Here is an 18,899-nt window from a genome sequence, read left to right on the forward strand (position 1 = left end):
TTGAAGATCGCACTAGCCTTGTGGAGATGGTCCTGCGATGTCAAAACAAGATTAGTTAGAATTTCATCAAAGATCAATCATTGCTCCTACATTCTTAGTATTAGGATTAGATCCTTTCCTCGCCCTCATCTTTTTCCCTTTTTTTCAAGTCAAAGCTAGTAAAAGCTTGTGTTCCAGCAATATTCAAAGCAGATCAGACGTTCAATCATCAAATGTAAGTCCCCTTGTGATTCCAGCAAATCACATCATACCACAGAGAGCTTATCCACACGTAGAGATCCTACATCGAAGAACCTTGAAGTCATCCTGATTGATCCTTTTTTGCGATATCTTCAGCAATCAGAGGCTTTATTCAAGAGAGGATAAGGTACCTTTAGGTATTTTATTCCGTGTTTGATAGTGTACAAAATACACGTCAACAGGTACCTATGCTTATTGTAAGATGCCCTTTGGGCTAACTAATGCAGGTGCCACTTTTCAAAGGGCAATGGACATGGCTTTCAAAGGTGTATTAGCAAAGTTCATGCTTGTATACCTTGATAACATAATTGTTTATTCAAAGCATGCAATTGATCATTTTGATCATCTTGAGCAAGTGTTCACATTAAATGCAACGAATATGATGTGTCCTTGAACCTGAGCAAATGTGTATTTGCTATTGATCTAGGAAGATTGTTGGGATACATTGTATCCAAGGAAGGCTTAGCCATTGATCTGAAGTGAGTGGAGTCTATTCTTTCTCTTCCACTCCCTAGTTACAAAAAGGGATTACAGTGTTTCCTTGGAAGGATCAACTTTGTGAGTAGGTTCATCCCCAACCTTGCCACCATGGTAAAACCCCTCACCACCATGCTGAAGAAAAATCTAGCTTTCAGTTGGACCAAGGAAGGGAAGGCCAGTTTCAAAGAGATCAAGCAAGCAATTGCTTAGACCCCCACTCTTGTCAATCCTAACTATGAAAAGGATTTTATCCTCTATACTTTTGGAAGAGAATCTAGCATCTCAGCTAACATAGCTGAACAATGATGATTTGGAGCAGCCCACTGCTTTCTTCAGTGAGGGTCTAAAGGATTATGAGCTTAGGTATAGCTATGTAGAGAAGCAAGTCCTCACTGGCGTTAGAGCATTGGAGAAGTATAGACACATGATGTCTAACAATAGAATCCAGCTCTTAGTTCCACATGCAAGTGTCAAGGATTTCCTTCTAAAACAATTTGTGAGAAGAGGGCTAGGTGGATAACCAAGGTCATGGAATATGACATCCAGGTCATGATCACTAAGCTTGTAAAAGGCAAGGGCCTAAGTGAACAACTTGTCTCATCTTTTGAGACTCTTTCAGAGGTCGCTCTTGTGTTACAAGAAGATCAATTGATCAACAATGACACTCAGGTCAGTTGGATGAGCGACAAGACCACCTTCTTCATGAAAGGTAAGTACCCATAGGGTCTAGATAGGACCAAAAAAAGACATTCTAGGTTGCAGTCCATTCCCTATGTCTTAGTGGATGGCACCCTTTTTTGGAGAGACTTTAATGGAGTCTCGTTAAGATGTGTCAAGCACAACTAGGTTAGTAGATTATTAGAAGAGTTCCATGATGGCTCTTCATTGGGCCACTTCTCTACAAGGACCACAACTATCAAAATAAAGAGGGTTGGTTATTATTGGCCAACTTTATTTAGTGATTCACATAGATGAATTTTGCAAAAAATGTACCTTCTTCTCTGGAAAGAAAAGGCTAGTTGCGCTTCCTCTCTACCCTAATCAAGCCAACCAGCCATTCACACAATGGGGTTTAGACTTCATTGGCGTGATAAACCCACCTTCTAGTACTGGTCACAAGTGGATCTTGGTAGATACAAACTACTTCAACAGGCAGACACAAGCAGTTGCATTGAAAGATGCCACAAAAGCCTCAGTGTTGGAATTCCTTGATGGAATTGTAACCAGAATTAGTGTCCCTTCCATTATCATAGCAGACAATGCCAAGGCATTTGTTGGAACCCAAATCAGTTCTTGAGGAGTTAAGTGTGGTACGTATTTGAAGACATCATCAAATTATTACCCCCAGGGTAATGGCTTAGCTGAGTCTTCCAACAAGAACCTCATCAAGATAATCAAAAGAACAGGTGAAGACAATTAGAGGTCTTGGCATACTAAGTTGAGAACAACCCTACGGGCTGATAGAATTACACGCAAGAGGGCAATTGGTAACTCCGCTTTCATGCTAGTATATTGGAGGGAAGCAAGACTCCCATCTTCCCTAGAGTTACATTAGCTAGAATTGATAGAGAATGATGCCATAACAGTAAGGCTAGCTGAGTTGATGGAGCTAGAAGAAGTTAGAAACAAGGCCATGCATACACTTGAGGTTCATCAAAAGCATATCAAAAGAAGTTTCGACAAAAAGGCTACTAATAGGATCTTCAAAGAGGGAGATCTAGTTCTCAAGTGGGATGCAGACAAATCCAAAGTTGTACAACACTCCAAATTTGATGCTGTTTGGAGTGGTCTATATGTCATCACCAGTTGCAAGGAGGCCAATGCATTTCATCTCTCTAGGTGAATGGGATTCATCTCAAGCCTTTCTTCTAATGAGGGTCTTGATGACAATGTAAATGTTAGATTAAAGGTTGTTTTACTTTCATAAGTGCTTTTGCACCTGCTATATTCTCCTTAGGAGGGTGTGTGCTCTAGTTCCTTGCTTTCCTTCAAGTGTAAGCTTGCACATCTTTTGGGTCCTTCTAATGACTCAATGCCCAATGGATGCTCAAGGCTTTTGGATCTCACACTTAGCAGGCAAGCATCTCGCAAAGGTCGCCAAAATGTTGTCATTTTGTGACACCCTTGATCCATTAGCGACAACCGATCAGAGATATGTTCCATGGACAAGCGCTGCCCCAATTGATCAAGCACAAAACCAATGGAAATGTGAAATGCTCAAGTGTTCTTTTGTCATGAGGCAGGCTTCGGGCCTTCCCGTTTCCCCTTGCATCTTGCCTTCGCACCTTGGAGTTTGTTGGTCCTCTCTCTTTCCCTTCCTTTTGGACTTCGGGATTCAAGGAATTGGTCTACCCCTTCCCTTTTGGGAAGATGTATCCCATCTCCCCAAACCCTAAAACCCAACCTTCCCTTCCTTCCAGATTTTGGGATTCAGGTGTAATGTCCTCAACCAAAAAATTATATTACTCTAGGATCTAGAAATTAGATTCACAAATTCTATACCGAATTTCACCAAAAACACCAAAACTAGCTAGCTAGTTTTGCACATAAGAAGCCAATTTCAATGAAAGCTTAGAGAATTCATTGAAACTGTTTTTTTCTGATATGAGAATCATATAATCAGGTCTGAAACTGATCTATTACATCAGCAACATAAATATCTTCAAACTCCAATTTTAAGCACCCACAGTAACTATTATAACCGAATACCACCAATGTCACTGTAAACACGACAAACTGATTTTGTTTGATTTCCAAATGAAAAGTACATAGCATATGATCTTATACAAGATTGATAACAGAAACAAACCCCTTAGAATACATCTAGATCACTGCAGCAACATTAATAAGCCTCAAACACAAACAATGGAAAACTACTCGAACTGCTGAAATCTTGAAGATCCAATGCAACCTCTAGATGAAGTTGCTCTATGTGAACAATGGGGTTTCATCCACTATCCACCTAAAACTCATGGGTTTCCGTCCACAATCTCCAATCTCCAATGGGTTTCTGTCCACTGAAGAATTTTGTTGAACATGAAATTCATACAATGAGAAATTGAGAAGTAGAAATAGCATAATGATCCATTTTCCCAAATATGCTTTGTATTTATCTTGTCCTTGGCCAATTTGGTGGGAAAATCAATAATTAGAAATATTACAAATTTCCATGCCACTCTTACTTTCCAAATTTGCACTTGTGGGAAAATCATTAATTAGAAATATTTTAATTTCCCACTCCACTCTTGCTTTCCAAATTTGCTCTTAGTGGGAAAATCATTAATTAGAAATATTTCAATTTCCCCTTCCTCTCTTGGTGGGAAAGTCATAAATATAAATATTTCAAACTTCCCATTATGGCACAAAATCCAATTCCCCACTAATTGTTTCCAAATATTTAATTTAATATTTGAATGTCCTTTTAATATTGATAATATTTGGACATTCATAAATATTAAATTAATTGTTCTCCCAAAGATTGTCCAATTAACCCATAAAAGAATAAAATGGGTTAGTACTGACCAAGATCCATTTTTAGTAAAAGGGGACATGACAAATCCTCCCTCCCAAAATTGCTTGTCCCCAAGCAATTTCAAACATATATTTCCAAGGTCCTGATATCTTAGTGTTTTGTCATGTTGTATACTCAACCTTGATTTTGCAACTGTGAAATGTTGCATCTTCCTTCCAAGTGCCCTGAAAGAACTTTGAGATGTATACCTATGCTGTTGTACTTTGTTTTGAATGTCTTTAATGCTTAAACGATGAGTCAATGCTATTAGAATCCAATTTCCCTTTGTACAGCAGCTATTGCTAGAAGATATATTATAGAAATGCACAGTTGCTTCAATTTGAGTGATGACATTTCCAACTTCATGGATTGATGTGTTAAAGCATTTGTATAACAATGAACCAGCCATTAGCATCGACCAACAATAACATTCAGTCCGCAACCCTCTAGGTACCCAAATGGCAGATAAAAATTTATTATGTTGGAAGATTATGTAACCTCTGGAATCATCCATTTGCACATACTTGCCACCCTTTGAATATAAAATGTGATGAGATGCCTTCAAAATGCTTCTCTTCATCTTGGGTTTAGGAAAGAGATGCTCCCGGTCCATAAAAAAATTGAATTCATTTTCTTTCCTATGACTTTCATCCTGAAACCTTTGAGCAATAAACCAGTGTCTTCTTTGAAAGATGGGTGGATAAACATGTAAGGACTGCAAAGTCTCTATGAGCAGCCACAAATTGAAAATCATTCTTTCCCAACTTTGAATTTTGTATTGGAACATGAGATGCAACACTTATGAATATATTTATAACAGCTCCTATGAAAGTGTAGCAAATTGCAATCAACCATTCAAAGTTGGCAAATGCTATGATCAGCTATATAAATGGAATACAATAGTAATGAACCAGCAATAGAAGCCATGTGAAAACTTGAATCAACCATACAATGATTATAATTCCCTTCATAAGAACTGGTATACTGCTGCAACCATTCAAGATCAACAACAACATTCTGTATATCATTAAATAAGTATTATGTAATGCTATCATATATTGAACATCTTGTAGTTTCCTTATATTACCGTGTACTTTCTTAGAAAGGATATAACTCCCATCATATCTTCTTGTTGTAGCATCACATTCTTGAATACCAATCTCCTGACCCATGTGTGTGTTATCAATCTTCCAAGAATATGCTTTATACAAGAGCCCTTTTTGCTGAAATACATCCATAGCTATATCCCAATCATCTTTCCATATGTTGGAGATCAAAATATCATCAACATAAATGAAACCAAATTTCTCACCTGATTTGTCATGAATTGGAAATTCAAACTGTAAGGCAAGAAATTGTACTTTATGTGCTCCTTGTTGATGGATGACAGTAGTGTGATGCTGAATCAAAATATGAGACAATATTAATGCATTCACAATCAATGGTATGCTGAAATATTCGTTCTAGACATGACCTTGGAAGCATATCTCTCAACACCTTCCTCTGTTGATTTAGAAACAATGGGACAATAGGTTGAGGTATATAATACTCACCAAAGAATGACATTTCTTGCATACTCAGTATTTCCAAACAATTTTCTGTCCTCTCAGCTTCTCCCGCAACACCATACTCTTCTACATATGGATATGAAAAATCAGAAATGCAAATTTTAAATCATGAGCAGTTTACCTTTTCAAACCATTCTAAAGAATCTCTTATTACATTCTCTTGCATGTCCTCAGTATTAGTGTCTTGGCTACTGCTCATGACGTCATTTTCCCTTGGAAGTATATTCCATGATACCTCCAATTGTTATGTGGATGTAATATTGCATTCCTTTTCTTGAATTTAGAAATGTCATGGTAGAGTCCTCCGTTGTACCACTTGCAAGCATCTCAATTATGAGAATGGGTTGTAAAGTCCAACACCGTATGATTGAAGACCCTTCTTTGGATTTGGTAGAGGGTATGATTGCTAACCAATTTTCATTCAACCACATGACTATTGAAGCCCTTGGACTGGTGATATAATAGTCTTTGTGTGTTTCTTGTTCATCCAAATGGATCACCCACTATCTTGCCTTCTTGAGTCCTTCAACTTGATTGTAGGTTGACATTCACAACACCATAACATAATTACTCACAAAATATTGAACATCATAATGATTCGAATTTTTCTTACCACAACCAATGTTGGCCATTTCTGTTTTTCTATCAACCACAAATTTGCCTTCATACATGGTAATTAGCTTCCATGAATGATCTATGACCTATGAACATTGACCTTTCAAAATGCCATCAATATGATAGCAAATCCCTTATGAACCCTTATAAACATTCTTTCATTCCAAATGGAAGATATGGAGAAATCAATAGTGCCTCTAACTATTTTAATCCTCAAGAGCTTGCCCGGATCCCATATGAGAAAATAATTTTGGATTAGAATCAAAGAGTCTTAATGCCCTATACTGCAAGTCATGTCCTTTACTCTATCACCCATTTTAGCATGCTTTCCATGGTGACAAGAATTTTGTAGTTTCAAGAAGGAAACAAATATGAAATATTTTCATATCGTGGGCTGCAAAAAAAATTCTCAACTCATTTTCTGTAAGAGAATTGATTAAGGTATCCTCAACAACTCCATTTTTGTGACTCAAAACCCTCGAACTAGAGCTAACTGAAATATTGTTCTCAAATGCATACTCATCCAGCAAGCTACTCTGTAAATAAAAAAATGGCTCATAATCTGGAAGTTTTGAATATAGCGTATGTATTGGTGCATGATCCTTTGACTTGTGCTCTTCACTTTGAACAAGTAAATCCTTTCCATCTCCTTGCATGACACATTTGTTCCATTTTTTCACAATGGTATCCTTCTTTTCACTACTTATAATATCAATGGGTGTTCCTTTCACACCATTAAAATTAATTGTAACAGCTTCCTTAATTATTGAGACTTTATCTTCCACCTTTGAATTCGAGTCTTCGTTATCTTGGACTTGCACCCTTTCTCGTTCCACCTTATCATTCATATATGCTTCTCCTTTTACTTCTTCATTGCTCCCACATATATGAATTGGCTCCCAAGGTTCCTTGCATGTAAAACAAAGCCGCCTTCTTCTGAGTTCATTTTTGGTGTCTTATTCCATCTTCTTTGTAATAATTGGAATTCTATTCTTTTGTGCAAGTACAATTGCACGATATGGCTTCTTTTGGGATTCTTCCTCAATTTTGTTCTTCATCTCTCCATTACTTTGATTCTTGTAATGTCTTTGACCTCTTTTTCGAGGTTCACTCTTCCTTGCATGTTCTACATATTCTCTGCATGACATTTGACATTTGATCTCTTCAGGTAGGGAGTTGTAATCTGTATGCCATCTACAAACCTTATCAATATTGAGGTCTTTATAACTCTCATAGCATGCCACGATGCACTCATTATTTGAAGAAGTTTTGCCCCTCTGACTATTGTGATTTGCATTTCCATATACCAATTTCTCTGCAAGGTTTTCAATATATCTCGTCTCTTGTAGTGTTGTTGGTATGTCCTTTAAAGCTCTTGTAACCTAATGAATTTCTGTTATTTTTCTTTTAAATCTTTCTTCATTTGACATCTTCCTTTTTTATTGGATGTGAAGTCTCTTCAACCACTTTTCTTTGCTCTCTTTTCTGCTATCTTAATTCTCTATCACTAGGAATCATTCATGGACCCACTTTAGGCTGGCAAGACCATGCTCTGATACCACTGTAATGTCCTCAACCAAAAAATGATATTACTCTAGGATCTAGAAATTAGATTCACAAATGCTATACCAAATTTCACCAAAAACACCAAAACTAGCTAGCGAGTCTTGCACATAAGAAGCCAATTTCATTGAAAACTTAGAGAATGCATTGAAACTGATTTTTTATGATATGAGAATCATATAATCAGGTCTGAAACTGATCTATTACAGCAGCAACATAAAAATCTTCAAACTCCAATTTTAAGCAAAACCCACAATAACTATTATAACCGAATACCACCAATGTCACTGTAAACACGACAAACTGATTTTATTTGATTTCCAAATGAAAAGTACATAGCATATGATCTTATACAAGATTGATAACAGCAACAAACCCCTTAGAATACATCTAGATCACTGCAGCAACATTAATAAGCCCCAAACACAAACAATGGAAAACTACTCGAACTGCTGAAATCTTGAAGCTCCAATGCAACCTCTAGATGAAGTTGCTCTATGTGAACAATGGGGTTTCGTCCACTATCCACCTAAAACTCATGGGTTTCCATCCACTGAAGAATTTTGTTGAACATGAAGTTCATACAATGAGAAATTGAGAAGTAGAAATAGCATAATGATCCATTTCCCCAAATAATTTGGTGGGAAAATCAATAATTAGAAATATTATAAATTTCCATGCCTCTTACTTTCCAGATTTGCACTTGGTGGGAAAATCATTAATTAGAAATATTTTAATTTCCCACTCCACTCTTGCTTTCCAAATTTGTTCTTGGTGGGAAAATCATTAATTAGAAATATTTCAATTTCCCCTTCCTCTCTTGGTGGGAAAATCATCAATTAGAAATATTTCAATTTCCCCTTCCTCTCTTGGTGGGAAAGTCATAAATAGAAATATTTCAAACTTCCCATTATGGCACAAAATCCAATTCCCCACTAATTGTTTCCAAATATTTAATTTAATATTTGAATGTCCTTATAATGTTGATAATATTTGGACATCCATAAATATTAAATTAATTATTCTCCCAAAGATTGTCCAATTAACCCATAAAAGAATAAAATGGGTTAATATTGACCAAGATCCATTTTTAGTAAAAGGGGACATGACATCGGGGAACTAGTCTACCCCTTCCCTTTTGGGAAGAGGTATCCCATCTCCCCGAACGTCGAAACTCGACCTTTCCCTTCCTTCCGGATTTCGGGACTCAAGGAACCAGTCTACCACTTCCCTTTTGGGAAGAGGTATCCCATCTTCCCAAAACCCGAATCCCGGCCTTTCCCTTCCTTCCGGATTTTGGGATTCGGGGAACTGGTGTGCCCCTTCCCTATTGGGAAGAGTTATCTAGTCTCCTCGAACCTCAAAACCCGACCTTTCCCTTCCTTCCGAATTTTGAGATTCGAGGAACCAATCTACCCCTTCCCTTTTGAGAAGAGGTATCTCACCTCCCTAAACCCCAAAACCCGGCCTTTCCCTTCCTTCTAAATTTTGGGATTTGAGGAACCGGTCTACCCCTTCCCCCCTTCCCAAAGGGTATCCCGTCTCCCCGAAACTCGAACTTCCCTTTCTCCTCCCTCTCATCCATTCGGACTTTGAAGTTGTCGCCTCTTCTCCCTTGTAGCGTTTTCGTGAAGGCTTGACATCCGATGTCCTATGACATCAACACTTCCAAATGGCATGATCAACACTCAAGGCTCTTTATGCTCTACCAATTCCTACAACTTGTCTACTTGTATTTATGGAGCTACAAGGGCACATTTAATGTTTTTTGTAGCATTGCCATCAACTGGAGTCCAAAGCCATGTTTACTTATGGTTACTTGATGGCCTTCGTGTTAGGTTTGTACACTCTAACTTTGGAATGTCAGGCAATCTGCCTTCTAGAAATACTTTTCTTCTTGGGATTGCCATGTCAGGGTATGGATGGGTTTTTGGCATGCATAACCATGTCAGATCCGCGTACTTCCCTATCTTTTTGGACTGATATTCCTCTGCATACGCTAGGGTCAAGGCTTCCCCTCTTTAACCATTGGTCTCTTCTTTGCGATGTGTTTTCTATATATAGACTATTTAGCCTCATTGTAAAGGGTTTTCTCCTTGCTGGCTTGAGCTACTTTATGCTCTTTCACTTCTCTTGAAGATTTGTATATTTCCTTGCATTTTTTGCAAAAGTAAGTTTTTCTATTGACCTAATAATGAATTGAAATCATCATTCTTGCCTCTTCAACTTATGCATGTTGTGTATGTTTTTTTACCTTCATTATAAGTGTATGTTTTGTGGATTTCTCTTATGTATATATTGTGTCAACTTGTTCCTGAGTGTGACTTGTGGGAAACCTTCTCCCCTTTTAATATTGAACAAATTCTAACTTCCATGCAACTAAAGTTTGTGCACCTCTAGGGTATTTTGATTGATTATTTGTGTCAATTTGGGGTGGGGAGAAGAACATCTCTTGTCTTGGTGCATCACCTCCTTTCATATTAGCATTTCCTTCTTCCCCTTTACTTCTGCAAGCTGTTAGAATAGATTTAGAAGTAGAGTTTTGAGTGTTGAGTTGGTTGAACACCTATACCTAGATTGAGAAGGAAGTCAACCTTCTCCAAAGATTCAACCCCTTCTACAAGGTCCCACACTTCGGGGTTGTTTTCATGTTTCACAAGGTTGCTGAGTTGATAGCTCAACAAGGGTGCAAACAAAAGCCTCGTTTGCTTGAAAACTGAGTTAAAATCAAAGTTGAAGGAAACACATATAATCATGACTTCCCCATCCAATTTACATTTTCTATTAAATTTGCTTCTAGATCATTGGCCATCCTTAAGGGATTCTTCTTGTGCTTCTCCATATGGTGCACGGTATCTTAAAATGTTTCATAAGAAGGCTAGGTAAGAGAAGACATATATCTGCTAGGTCACCTTAAGATCTACTACAAGTCTTGTTATTCTAGAAAAAAATTAGTTCCAAGATAGGTTCCCTAATATTTCTTCCTTCATGGGGGATGAGGAGTCTTATAAAGGATTTAATAGGTTCGACTTATTATCTAAGAGGCTAGCAACTAATTTTGAAGAGCTAGTCAAAAAATTAAAAAGAACAAGTAGTAATGATCTTGAGAGGGGGACATGTAATTCCTCCCCAATGAGAATGTCCATTTATCATGCCAAATTTAAATCATCAAGGGGTATTTAATGTGGTGAAAAAAACTATTGATGGGGCACTTATAGTAAGTTGAACCCTTAGAAAGGTTACATGCTAATTCTCTCTCTTAACACTTATGGTTTGGGCAATCTTTTTGAAATGTTAGCTATGTGTAAATAAGTATTGGTTCACAAACTTGATATTTTGTCGGTTCAAGAAACTATGTGCGAGGCTAGGAAGATAAGGGTATTCACGTTTTTTCTTAATGTAGTAGGAATTCCTTTAACTAGGTTTTGAAGACCTCTCTAAAGGTTATTTATCGGATGAAAGAAAAGTTCCTTTACACTGCTTAATTCTAATTTTCTTACCCAACTTGTGACAATTCTCCTAGATCGATCTCTAAAGCCAATAGAATCCACCCCAAACCTATTATTATTTCACAACTCTTTGATTTGTAATATTTTATTTTCTAAAAGCTTTGTTTTTAAAGAAAGTTTAGATTAGGCTACAAGTCATAAATATTATCTTGTAGGATTCTAAGGTTGTAAGGTGCACCTTCTTGGCCTTTTATCCTTGAGTTTCCACAAACACTTGTTCTTTACCTTGCTTGACCAATCCACTTGAAAAAATCTACCTAGATCCATTTATGCTAGAGCTATTCTCCACATCTTTTATGGAAAAGGGTTCAATGCCTCTAATCCAGAGGTATGTCATACCTTCTTCTCAATAGAAGGTCCACTATTAATTTAAGAGCCTATTTAGACCTAGAGAATCCAAACCTCTACGCACAACAACCAAACCATCAAGGGAAAATGCATTTTTATTTTCTTTATCATCCCTACTTTCTATTAAACTTCTTGCACTATTTCCTCTTCTTTACTCAAGTGATTAATTTCTTGAGTTTCCTTTATTGTTATATATGATCTTCACCTTCACTACATTTAATTCCTCCATTATCTTTCACCCTATTAGTTATTCCTTCATTATTTCACTTTCTAAAGCAACCCATTTATTTTGAGTTTGTACCCCAACATTAAATTACTTTGAGTTTATCCTACTTGGTTTGTTATTACTAACATATAAATAACACAAAAATCATTCATTTGTATTAGCTTTGGATTTTCTTTAGTATCTAATATGGTTTTGGAAGGGAAATCATGAATAAAGTATGCATACTCATTGCAATTAAAAAATTTAAGGGGAATTAGTTCATAATTAAAATTATGCTTCCAAATTTTATCTTGAAGGTCTATTTATATGCAATCTAGAAGGCCCTCAATAAGAATAATTTACATATAACTTTTAGGAAAAAGTGATGAATTTATATCGTGGTCATTCAAACAACTTTAATAAGTTTACCCAAAGTATCACCAATCATTTGGAAGGATCCTTCCCTCCACAACAAAATAGAAGAAAAAGAAGCTAAAGTCAAATGGAAATCAAGTTGGGAATCTCCTCCCTAAGGTTGGAGTTAGCATCCTAATATTTCATATGTTGTTTACTTCTAGTCGAAAACCATGGTCCTTTATAAAAAATATTCCATTATCTTTAGTTGAATGAAAAATCACCAAGAAAAAACCTCCTAAAAAACAAATGCCAAAGTTACTAAGAAATTAAGGGAAGTTAGTTATTCCTTACATTGAATGGCTTTTAGAGAAGGCCATAAGATAAAAGATTTATAGATTATACCACACTCTAATAGTCTATGATCTTGAATAATGTTTCGTTCATCAAATTTAAACTCAAGTTTTACTGTTATTCTTAACAAAACTATCTTTAATAAGTGGATAGCCTTATCTAATTTTGTTCTTCTAGAATCAATCCCAACCTAGGCTATAACCAACCTACATGAGAAAGAAAATCCAAAACATTCTTTTTAAAAATTTCCATGAACAAATTTATAGGAAATATATTTCACTATAAAAAACACTTCGTAACAAAAGGGTACATTAAAATTCACAAAGAAGAACCCCACCATTAACCAAAAAATGACAATACTTGCAAAATTAAATCAAGGTAAGGTCTTTTGTGCTTCTCTATCTTTTTAATCTATTTATATTTGTAACATTACATATAACCTTTTCAATAAGTGCTTTAATTTCTTCTTGTATTGAAGAAGATTTGGACGCAATACCATCTAGATGGCTACAACATAGACTTTTCCATTAAACCAAGTTCCTTTTGACAAGTGCTTCAAATTTTGGGTTTTTAATAAAATGATTTTTAGTTTGATATAAAATCTATGTTTAATTTGATATTTCCATTTTACAGGGATTTGAGTTTTAACAATTTATATGGAGACATTCCAGATTCTCTCAATAGCATTCCAAGTTTACGATTTCTGTAAGTAATGTTGTAATAATTCAATAAAATTATTGACTAATTAATTTAATATATTTTTAATGGGTTTATAATTTTATAAAATTTAAGCATGATAATACATGGTTGTATTTCAGACTTCTTGGGAACAATAATTTGTCAGGTCCAGTGAATCCTTGGTTGTTTTCAAACAATGCAATAATGTGAGATTTATAATCAATTAATTTTATTTTAATGTCAATATTAAATATTTTGCATGCACATTTCTTCTAAAATGACATGTGATTCAATTTTTTTTTTCGAAAGATAAAAGTGTTAATTGTCATTTCCCATTATTATTGAAACAATTTCCCAAACTTCTAACTTTTTTGTTTAATGGTGTTCCTTCCAGAGACTTATCTTATAATAATTTAACAGGGGATATTCCATCAGGGTTTATAAGTGAAAATTCAAGAGTGTAAGTTTTTATTTGCATTCAACTCATAAATTAAGATAAAATTGAAATTGTTATACCTCTAATATTTTTTTATCAAACGTTGTTTGAATTATATTAAATGTTTATCTTTTTGTTTATTTTTAATTTAACTATACTCAAATGTGCAGGAATTTGATTGGTAATCTTTTGAATAGTAAATCCCCTAATGATCACAGGTGTGCATATAAAGCTATAATTCATTAAATATTATTAGTAAATTGCATCATATCATGCTATTTTAGAGCTTAAAGATCATTGGCAGATGATCAAGTTTTAGTTTTGCATAATATTAACAATATTCTCTTTTTCAATACAAATTAAAAGATTCGTGAATTACGTTTTTTTGTTTTGAACATCAGTTGGATCACTTGTCTCCAAAGAAATTCCATCTGCAATAAACAACCATCAAGTAAGACTTCTTCATTACAAACCTTATTCATCTTGAACATTTTGTAATTTTAAATTGAAAATACTATTATTTTTATATCTTATCATTTTAAAATTATGGATTTACATGTTATTATGAAATATAAAGTATATAAATGTTCTCTTTATTTTTTTTTAGTACTTTTCGATTTTTATAAAAATCAAGCTTATACAATAAGAATACATGTGTTAACATAATAGTGAGAGTTATTTATGAATTAGATAGTAACCTTCTAATATGAATTAGGAAAACTTATCAAGCACTAATTTATAAATAAGAGAATTATAAATATTCACTAACTTTGTGTCTTGAAATTCTCATAAAATTTGCAAAATAATGAGTAAATATAACCTTATTAAATTTTCTAATCAATTTTAGTCTCTAAATTTGAATGAGTTAATCTTTCAATGAAAATAATATAATTTGTATAACTGGGTAATGGTAGTCTTCATAAAACTTAAATAGGAAAATGCTAGAATTTCCAATTTATTATCTTTCCTAACTATTCAACTCTATAGTCATTCTTGTTAATTAATATCAGATTTAAATGCAATGCTTTAATTTTAATAATCAGTGTTAATTCTACACTATGTTTGGTTCTTGTTGATTATAATCTCTGATGTGAACAGGTATGAATATGAAAACAACACTGTGTATTGATATACCCAAAGTTTTGAAGCAAAACACAGGTTATAATTTCCGATCCAGTTGTATGATATTTTTCGATTTCTATATCATTGTTCCCGGCAGCCTCCCTCCATATATAGGAAGGGAAAGAGGCATGCCTTCCTTCGTAGAGGCATGCCTCTACGTGGAATGAGTTCCACGTAGAGACATGTTTCTACGGAGACATGTCTCCACCGATCCGTGGAGGCTAATACAATTTGACTTCGATGCTTGCATTATGTAACAAGTCGATTAATATATCGACTAATGGGTATAATATATATGTTTAATAATCAATTTTTATATACATAGATTATATATATATATTAAATCCAATCAACAATTACATTTAATTTGATGGCAAAACATATAAGTCAATTTATGATAATTTGTAAGGATAGAGCAAACATCAAATGCTTAAGGCCAATAGGCCAATTAAGTATTTGATTTCGACGACTAGAATTATCTGACTGAAGCTATGCATCGTTAACACTCCCTCTTAGCTAGGGAGGATTAATTCTATCCCAACAAGAGAGAACAATTGATATCACCTTCTCATGATATCAAAGAATCATGACATAACACAAATATCACATCTCATGATATTTGTCATGGTTCTCAAAAATATCCAAAGTCGATGATATGTGCACTGGTATCAAGTCGCATGATACCTATCATAGGGATACAAATCATGGCATACCGAGGAATATTACATCTCATAATATTCACCATGATCATCTCAATCATTATGACTTCTCAAGATATCAAGTCTCATGATATCTATCATAATGCCTACAAAGATGCAAACTATCATGATGAAGTCACAGATATCAAGTCTCATGATATCTTTTCATGATAGTGTGGTTAGAGTATTGTGAAGCCATCACTTCATAGTATCAACCATAAATAAGTGAACTTTTCAAAAAATCATCATTTTTCAAAGTTACACAAAGATCAAATAGTCATGGAGTCTCACACATGACAAAACAAAAAATATAGTACAACAGATCAAAGTAAAAATAGATTACATTCTCAATTTAACTTACATTTTCAACCATGCCAAGTTTCTTACGAAAGTACTCAACCTTTGCTTTAGACAGGTTTGGTCAGAATGTCTGCAATTTGTTCTCCTATACTCACATATTTTAGCTGGATTACATTCCTTAAAACTATGTCTCTAACATAGTGGTAAGGTATCTCAATATGTTTAGATCTATCATGAAACACGAGATTAACAAAGAGCTTTATACAACTCTGGTTGTCACAATGAATAAGAGTAGGATTTAGTGGTTGACCAAATAAACTCACAAGGAGTTTCCTTAATCATACTTCTTCTCTTGTTCCCATGGAAGCTGCAATATACTCGACTTTTGTAGAACTCTGAGCCACTGAGGATTGCTTCCTACTTATCCAGGATATCATAGTTGATCCTAGACTGGAACAACACCCTAATGTGCTTTTCTTGTCCACCACACTTCCAGCCCAATCTGAGTGTGAATCCATGAAGATCTAGTTCAACATTAGCATATTTAAGTCCATATCCAATAGTGCCTTGAAGATATCTCAGAATATGCTTTGCAGCCATCAAATGTATCTCCTTTGGTTCACACATGAACTAACTAACTGCATTAACTGAATAACATATGTCTGGCCTGGTATTAACCAAATACATTAGGGATCCAATCATCTGCTTGTACAAGGTAGGATCTACAAATTCTAATTCTGAAGCAGCTTCTCTTAATTTGTGCAAGTTTGTTTCCATGGGAGTGGACACTGGTCTACATTCCATCATACCGAACCTCTTCAGAATATCAATAGTATATTTTCCTTGATTCGAGGTGATGTTGTCTAATTGTTGCCAAACCTCTAAACCAAGGAAGTAATGTAGAAGACCTAAATCTTTCACGTCAAACTCTGAAGCAAGGTCTTGCTTGCAATATCAATCAAATGATCTTCTCCCATGATTAGTAAATCATCAACATATAGAATAAGAATCAACATTTCACCATTTATCATTTTGAAGTATAAATTTGGATCTTCATCATTCTTGAAGAAGTTTAAACCCAAGAGATATTTGTCTATCCTTTCATACCAAGCTCGAGGTGCTTGTTTGAGCCCATATAAAGCTTTCTTTAGTTTGCATACATATGCATCATTCTCATGCATGACAAACCCTTCAGGTTGTTCTAGGTATACTTCTTCTATAATTTCATTCAGAAATGTTGTTTTCACATCCATCTGATGGATCTTCCACCCTTTAGATGTTGCTATGGCAAAGATGGATCTTACAGAGGTATATCTGGCAACTGGAGCAAAAGTCTCCTCATAGTCTATTCCCTCTTTCTGAGAGAATCCTTTGGCAACAAATCTTGTCTTATATTTTTCAATACTGCCATCTGCTGCATGTTTGATTTTAAACAACCATTTGGAGGATACTACTGATTTTTCTTTAGGCCGGCCCAAACATCATTCTTAATGATAGACTGATATTCTTCAATCATGTCATCCTTCCATACTTGTCTTTCTAGGGCCTCTTTTACACTAGATGGTTCCAAGTTTATAATTTCACTCATCAAGGCAACATAGCTAGAAAACCTATGAGGTCTTTTGCTTTCCCTAAATGTTCCTTGAGGTGATGCATAGTCCTTTGCTTCTTGTATCATTTTTCTGGCCCAAAGAGGCTTTTTACGATTCTCAGGAGGGTTATTATTTGGAGGATTTGTGTTATCACATTGTTCTTCAGTGTTTATTATTTATGGAGTCTCCCTCTAAGTCTCAGGGGCCGGATCCTCTTCCATATCTTGAGGAGAATCTAGGTCTTCTGAATCTTGAGAGCTCCTAGATTTCATGAAGGCAATATCTTCTTCAAATATTACATTTCTACTTAATTCAATTTGTTTCTGACCAGGTATATAGATCTTGTAGGCCTTGGAGGTTTCACTGTACCCTACAAAAATGCCTTTTCTGCCAGAGGGATCTAGTTTGGACCTCTTTTCTTTAGGTGTATGGATATAGACAGGACAACCAAAGATTCTTAGGTGACTTATATCAGGCTTGACTCCAGAGAAGGCTTCTTTAGGGGTTTTGTCATCTAGGAGAGAGTGAGGGCTCCTGTTTTGAATGTATACAATAGTGCTAGAGGCTTCTGCCCAAAAAGAGGTGTCTAAGTTTTGATCATACATCATCGCTCTAGCAGCTTCTACAATAGTCCTATTTTTTCTTTTGACTACCACATTTTGTTGAGGATTGTAAGGAATGGTGTACTCCCTCTTAATCCCAACATTTTTACAAAATGTTTTAAATATTTCTGAAGTGAATTCCCCCCCATTGTCTATTCTTAAGATTTTGATTTTCTTACAATATAGATTTTCTACTAGGGCTTTGAATTCCTTAAATCTTATAAGGATTTCTTCTGACCCTTTACATTTTAGGAAATAGATCCATGTCTTCCTAGAATAATCATCTACAAATTAATGTAATATAAAAATCCCCCTAAAGAGGGTACAGGCATGGGTCCTCATAAATCAGAATGAACAATTTCTAATATATTTTTGGTTTTGCTATTGCTAGAGTGAAACATACCTTTTGTGTTCTTTCCAAGAGCACATCCTTTGCACGTACCTTCATGATTCTGTTTTAACTTAGGTAGTCTGATCACCATCCTTTCAATTGTAGGAAGAGCTCGGAAATGTAAGTGTCCTAACCTCCTGTGCCAAATTTCATTTGTGTCTGGAGATTCATGTAGCAAGGCTTGAAGGGGAGATGTGCATAGTTTATAGAGGCATCCATGCCTTACTCCAATTGTGTAGGCTTTCTGTATGGTTGAATTCTTTGGCCAGACCAAGACTTTCCCCTCCATGAAAGTGATTCTATACCCTTTGTCTTCAAGTGTTGAGATGGAGA

The 18,899-nt window shown here is 35.2% G+C and overlaps 1 protein-coding gene across 1 annotated transcript in view; it reads left to right on the forward strand.

The window, feature by feature from the left end:
- The window catches only part of LOC131065966 (probable LRR receptor-like serine/threonine-protein kinase At1g53420), a 95,445-nt gene that overhangs the window by 21,983 nt on the left and 54,563 nt on the right, over window positions 1-18,899 (forward strand). Inside the window, exons 12-16 of the mRNA XM_058000580.2 lie at window positions 13,381-13,452; window positions 13,566-13,631; window positions 13,820-13,885; window positions 14,032-14,079; window positions 14,263-14,312. Of these exons, the coding sequence (XP_057856563.1) occupies window positions 13,381-13,452; window positions 13,566-13,631; window positions 13,820-13,885; window positions 14,032-14,079; window positions 14,263-14,312 (302 nt within the window). The remainder of the gene's footprint in view (window positions 1-13,380; window positions 13,453-13,565; window positions 13,632-13,819; window positions 13,886-14,031; window positions 14,080-14,262; window positions 14,313-18,899) is intronic.

This window comes from Cryptomeria japonica, chromosome 2 (genome assembly GCF_030272615.1).
Source record: "Cryptomeria japonica chromosome 2, Sugi_1.0, whole genome shotgun sequence".
NCBI lineage: Eukaryota > Viridiplantae > Streptophyta > Pinopsida > Cupressales > Cupressaceae > Cryptomeria > Cryptomeria japonica.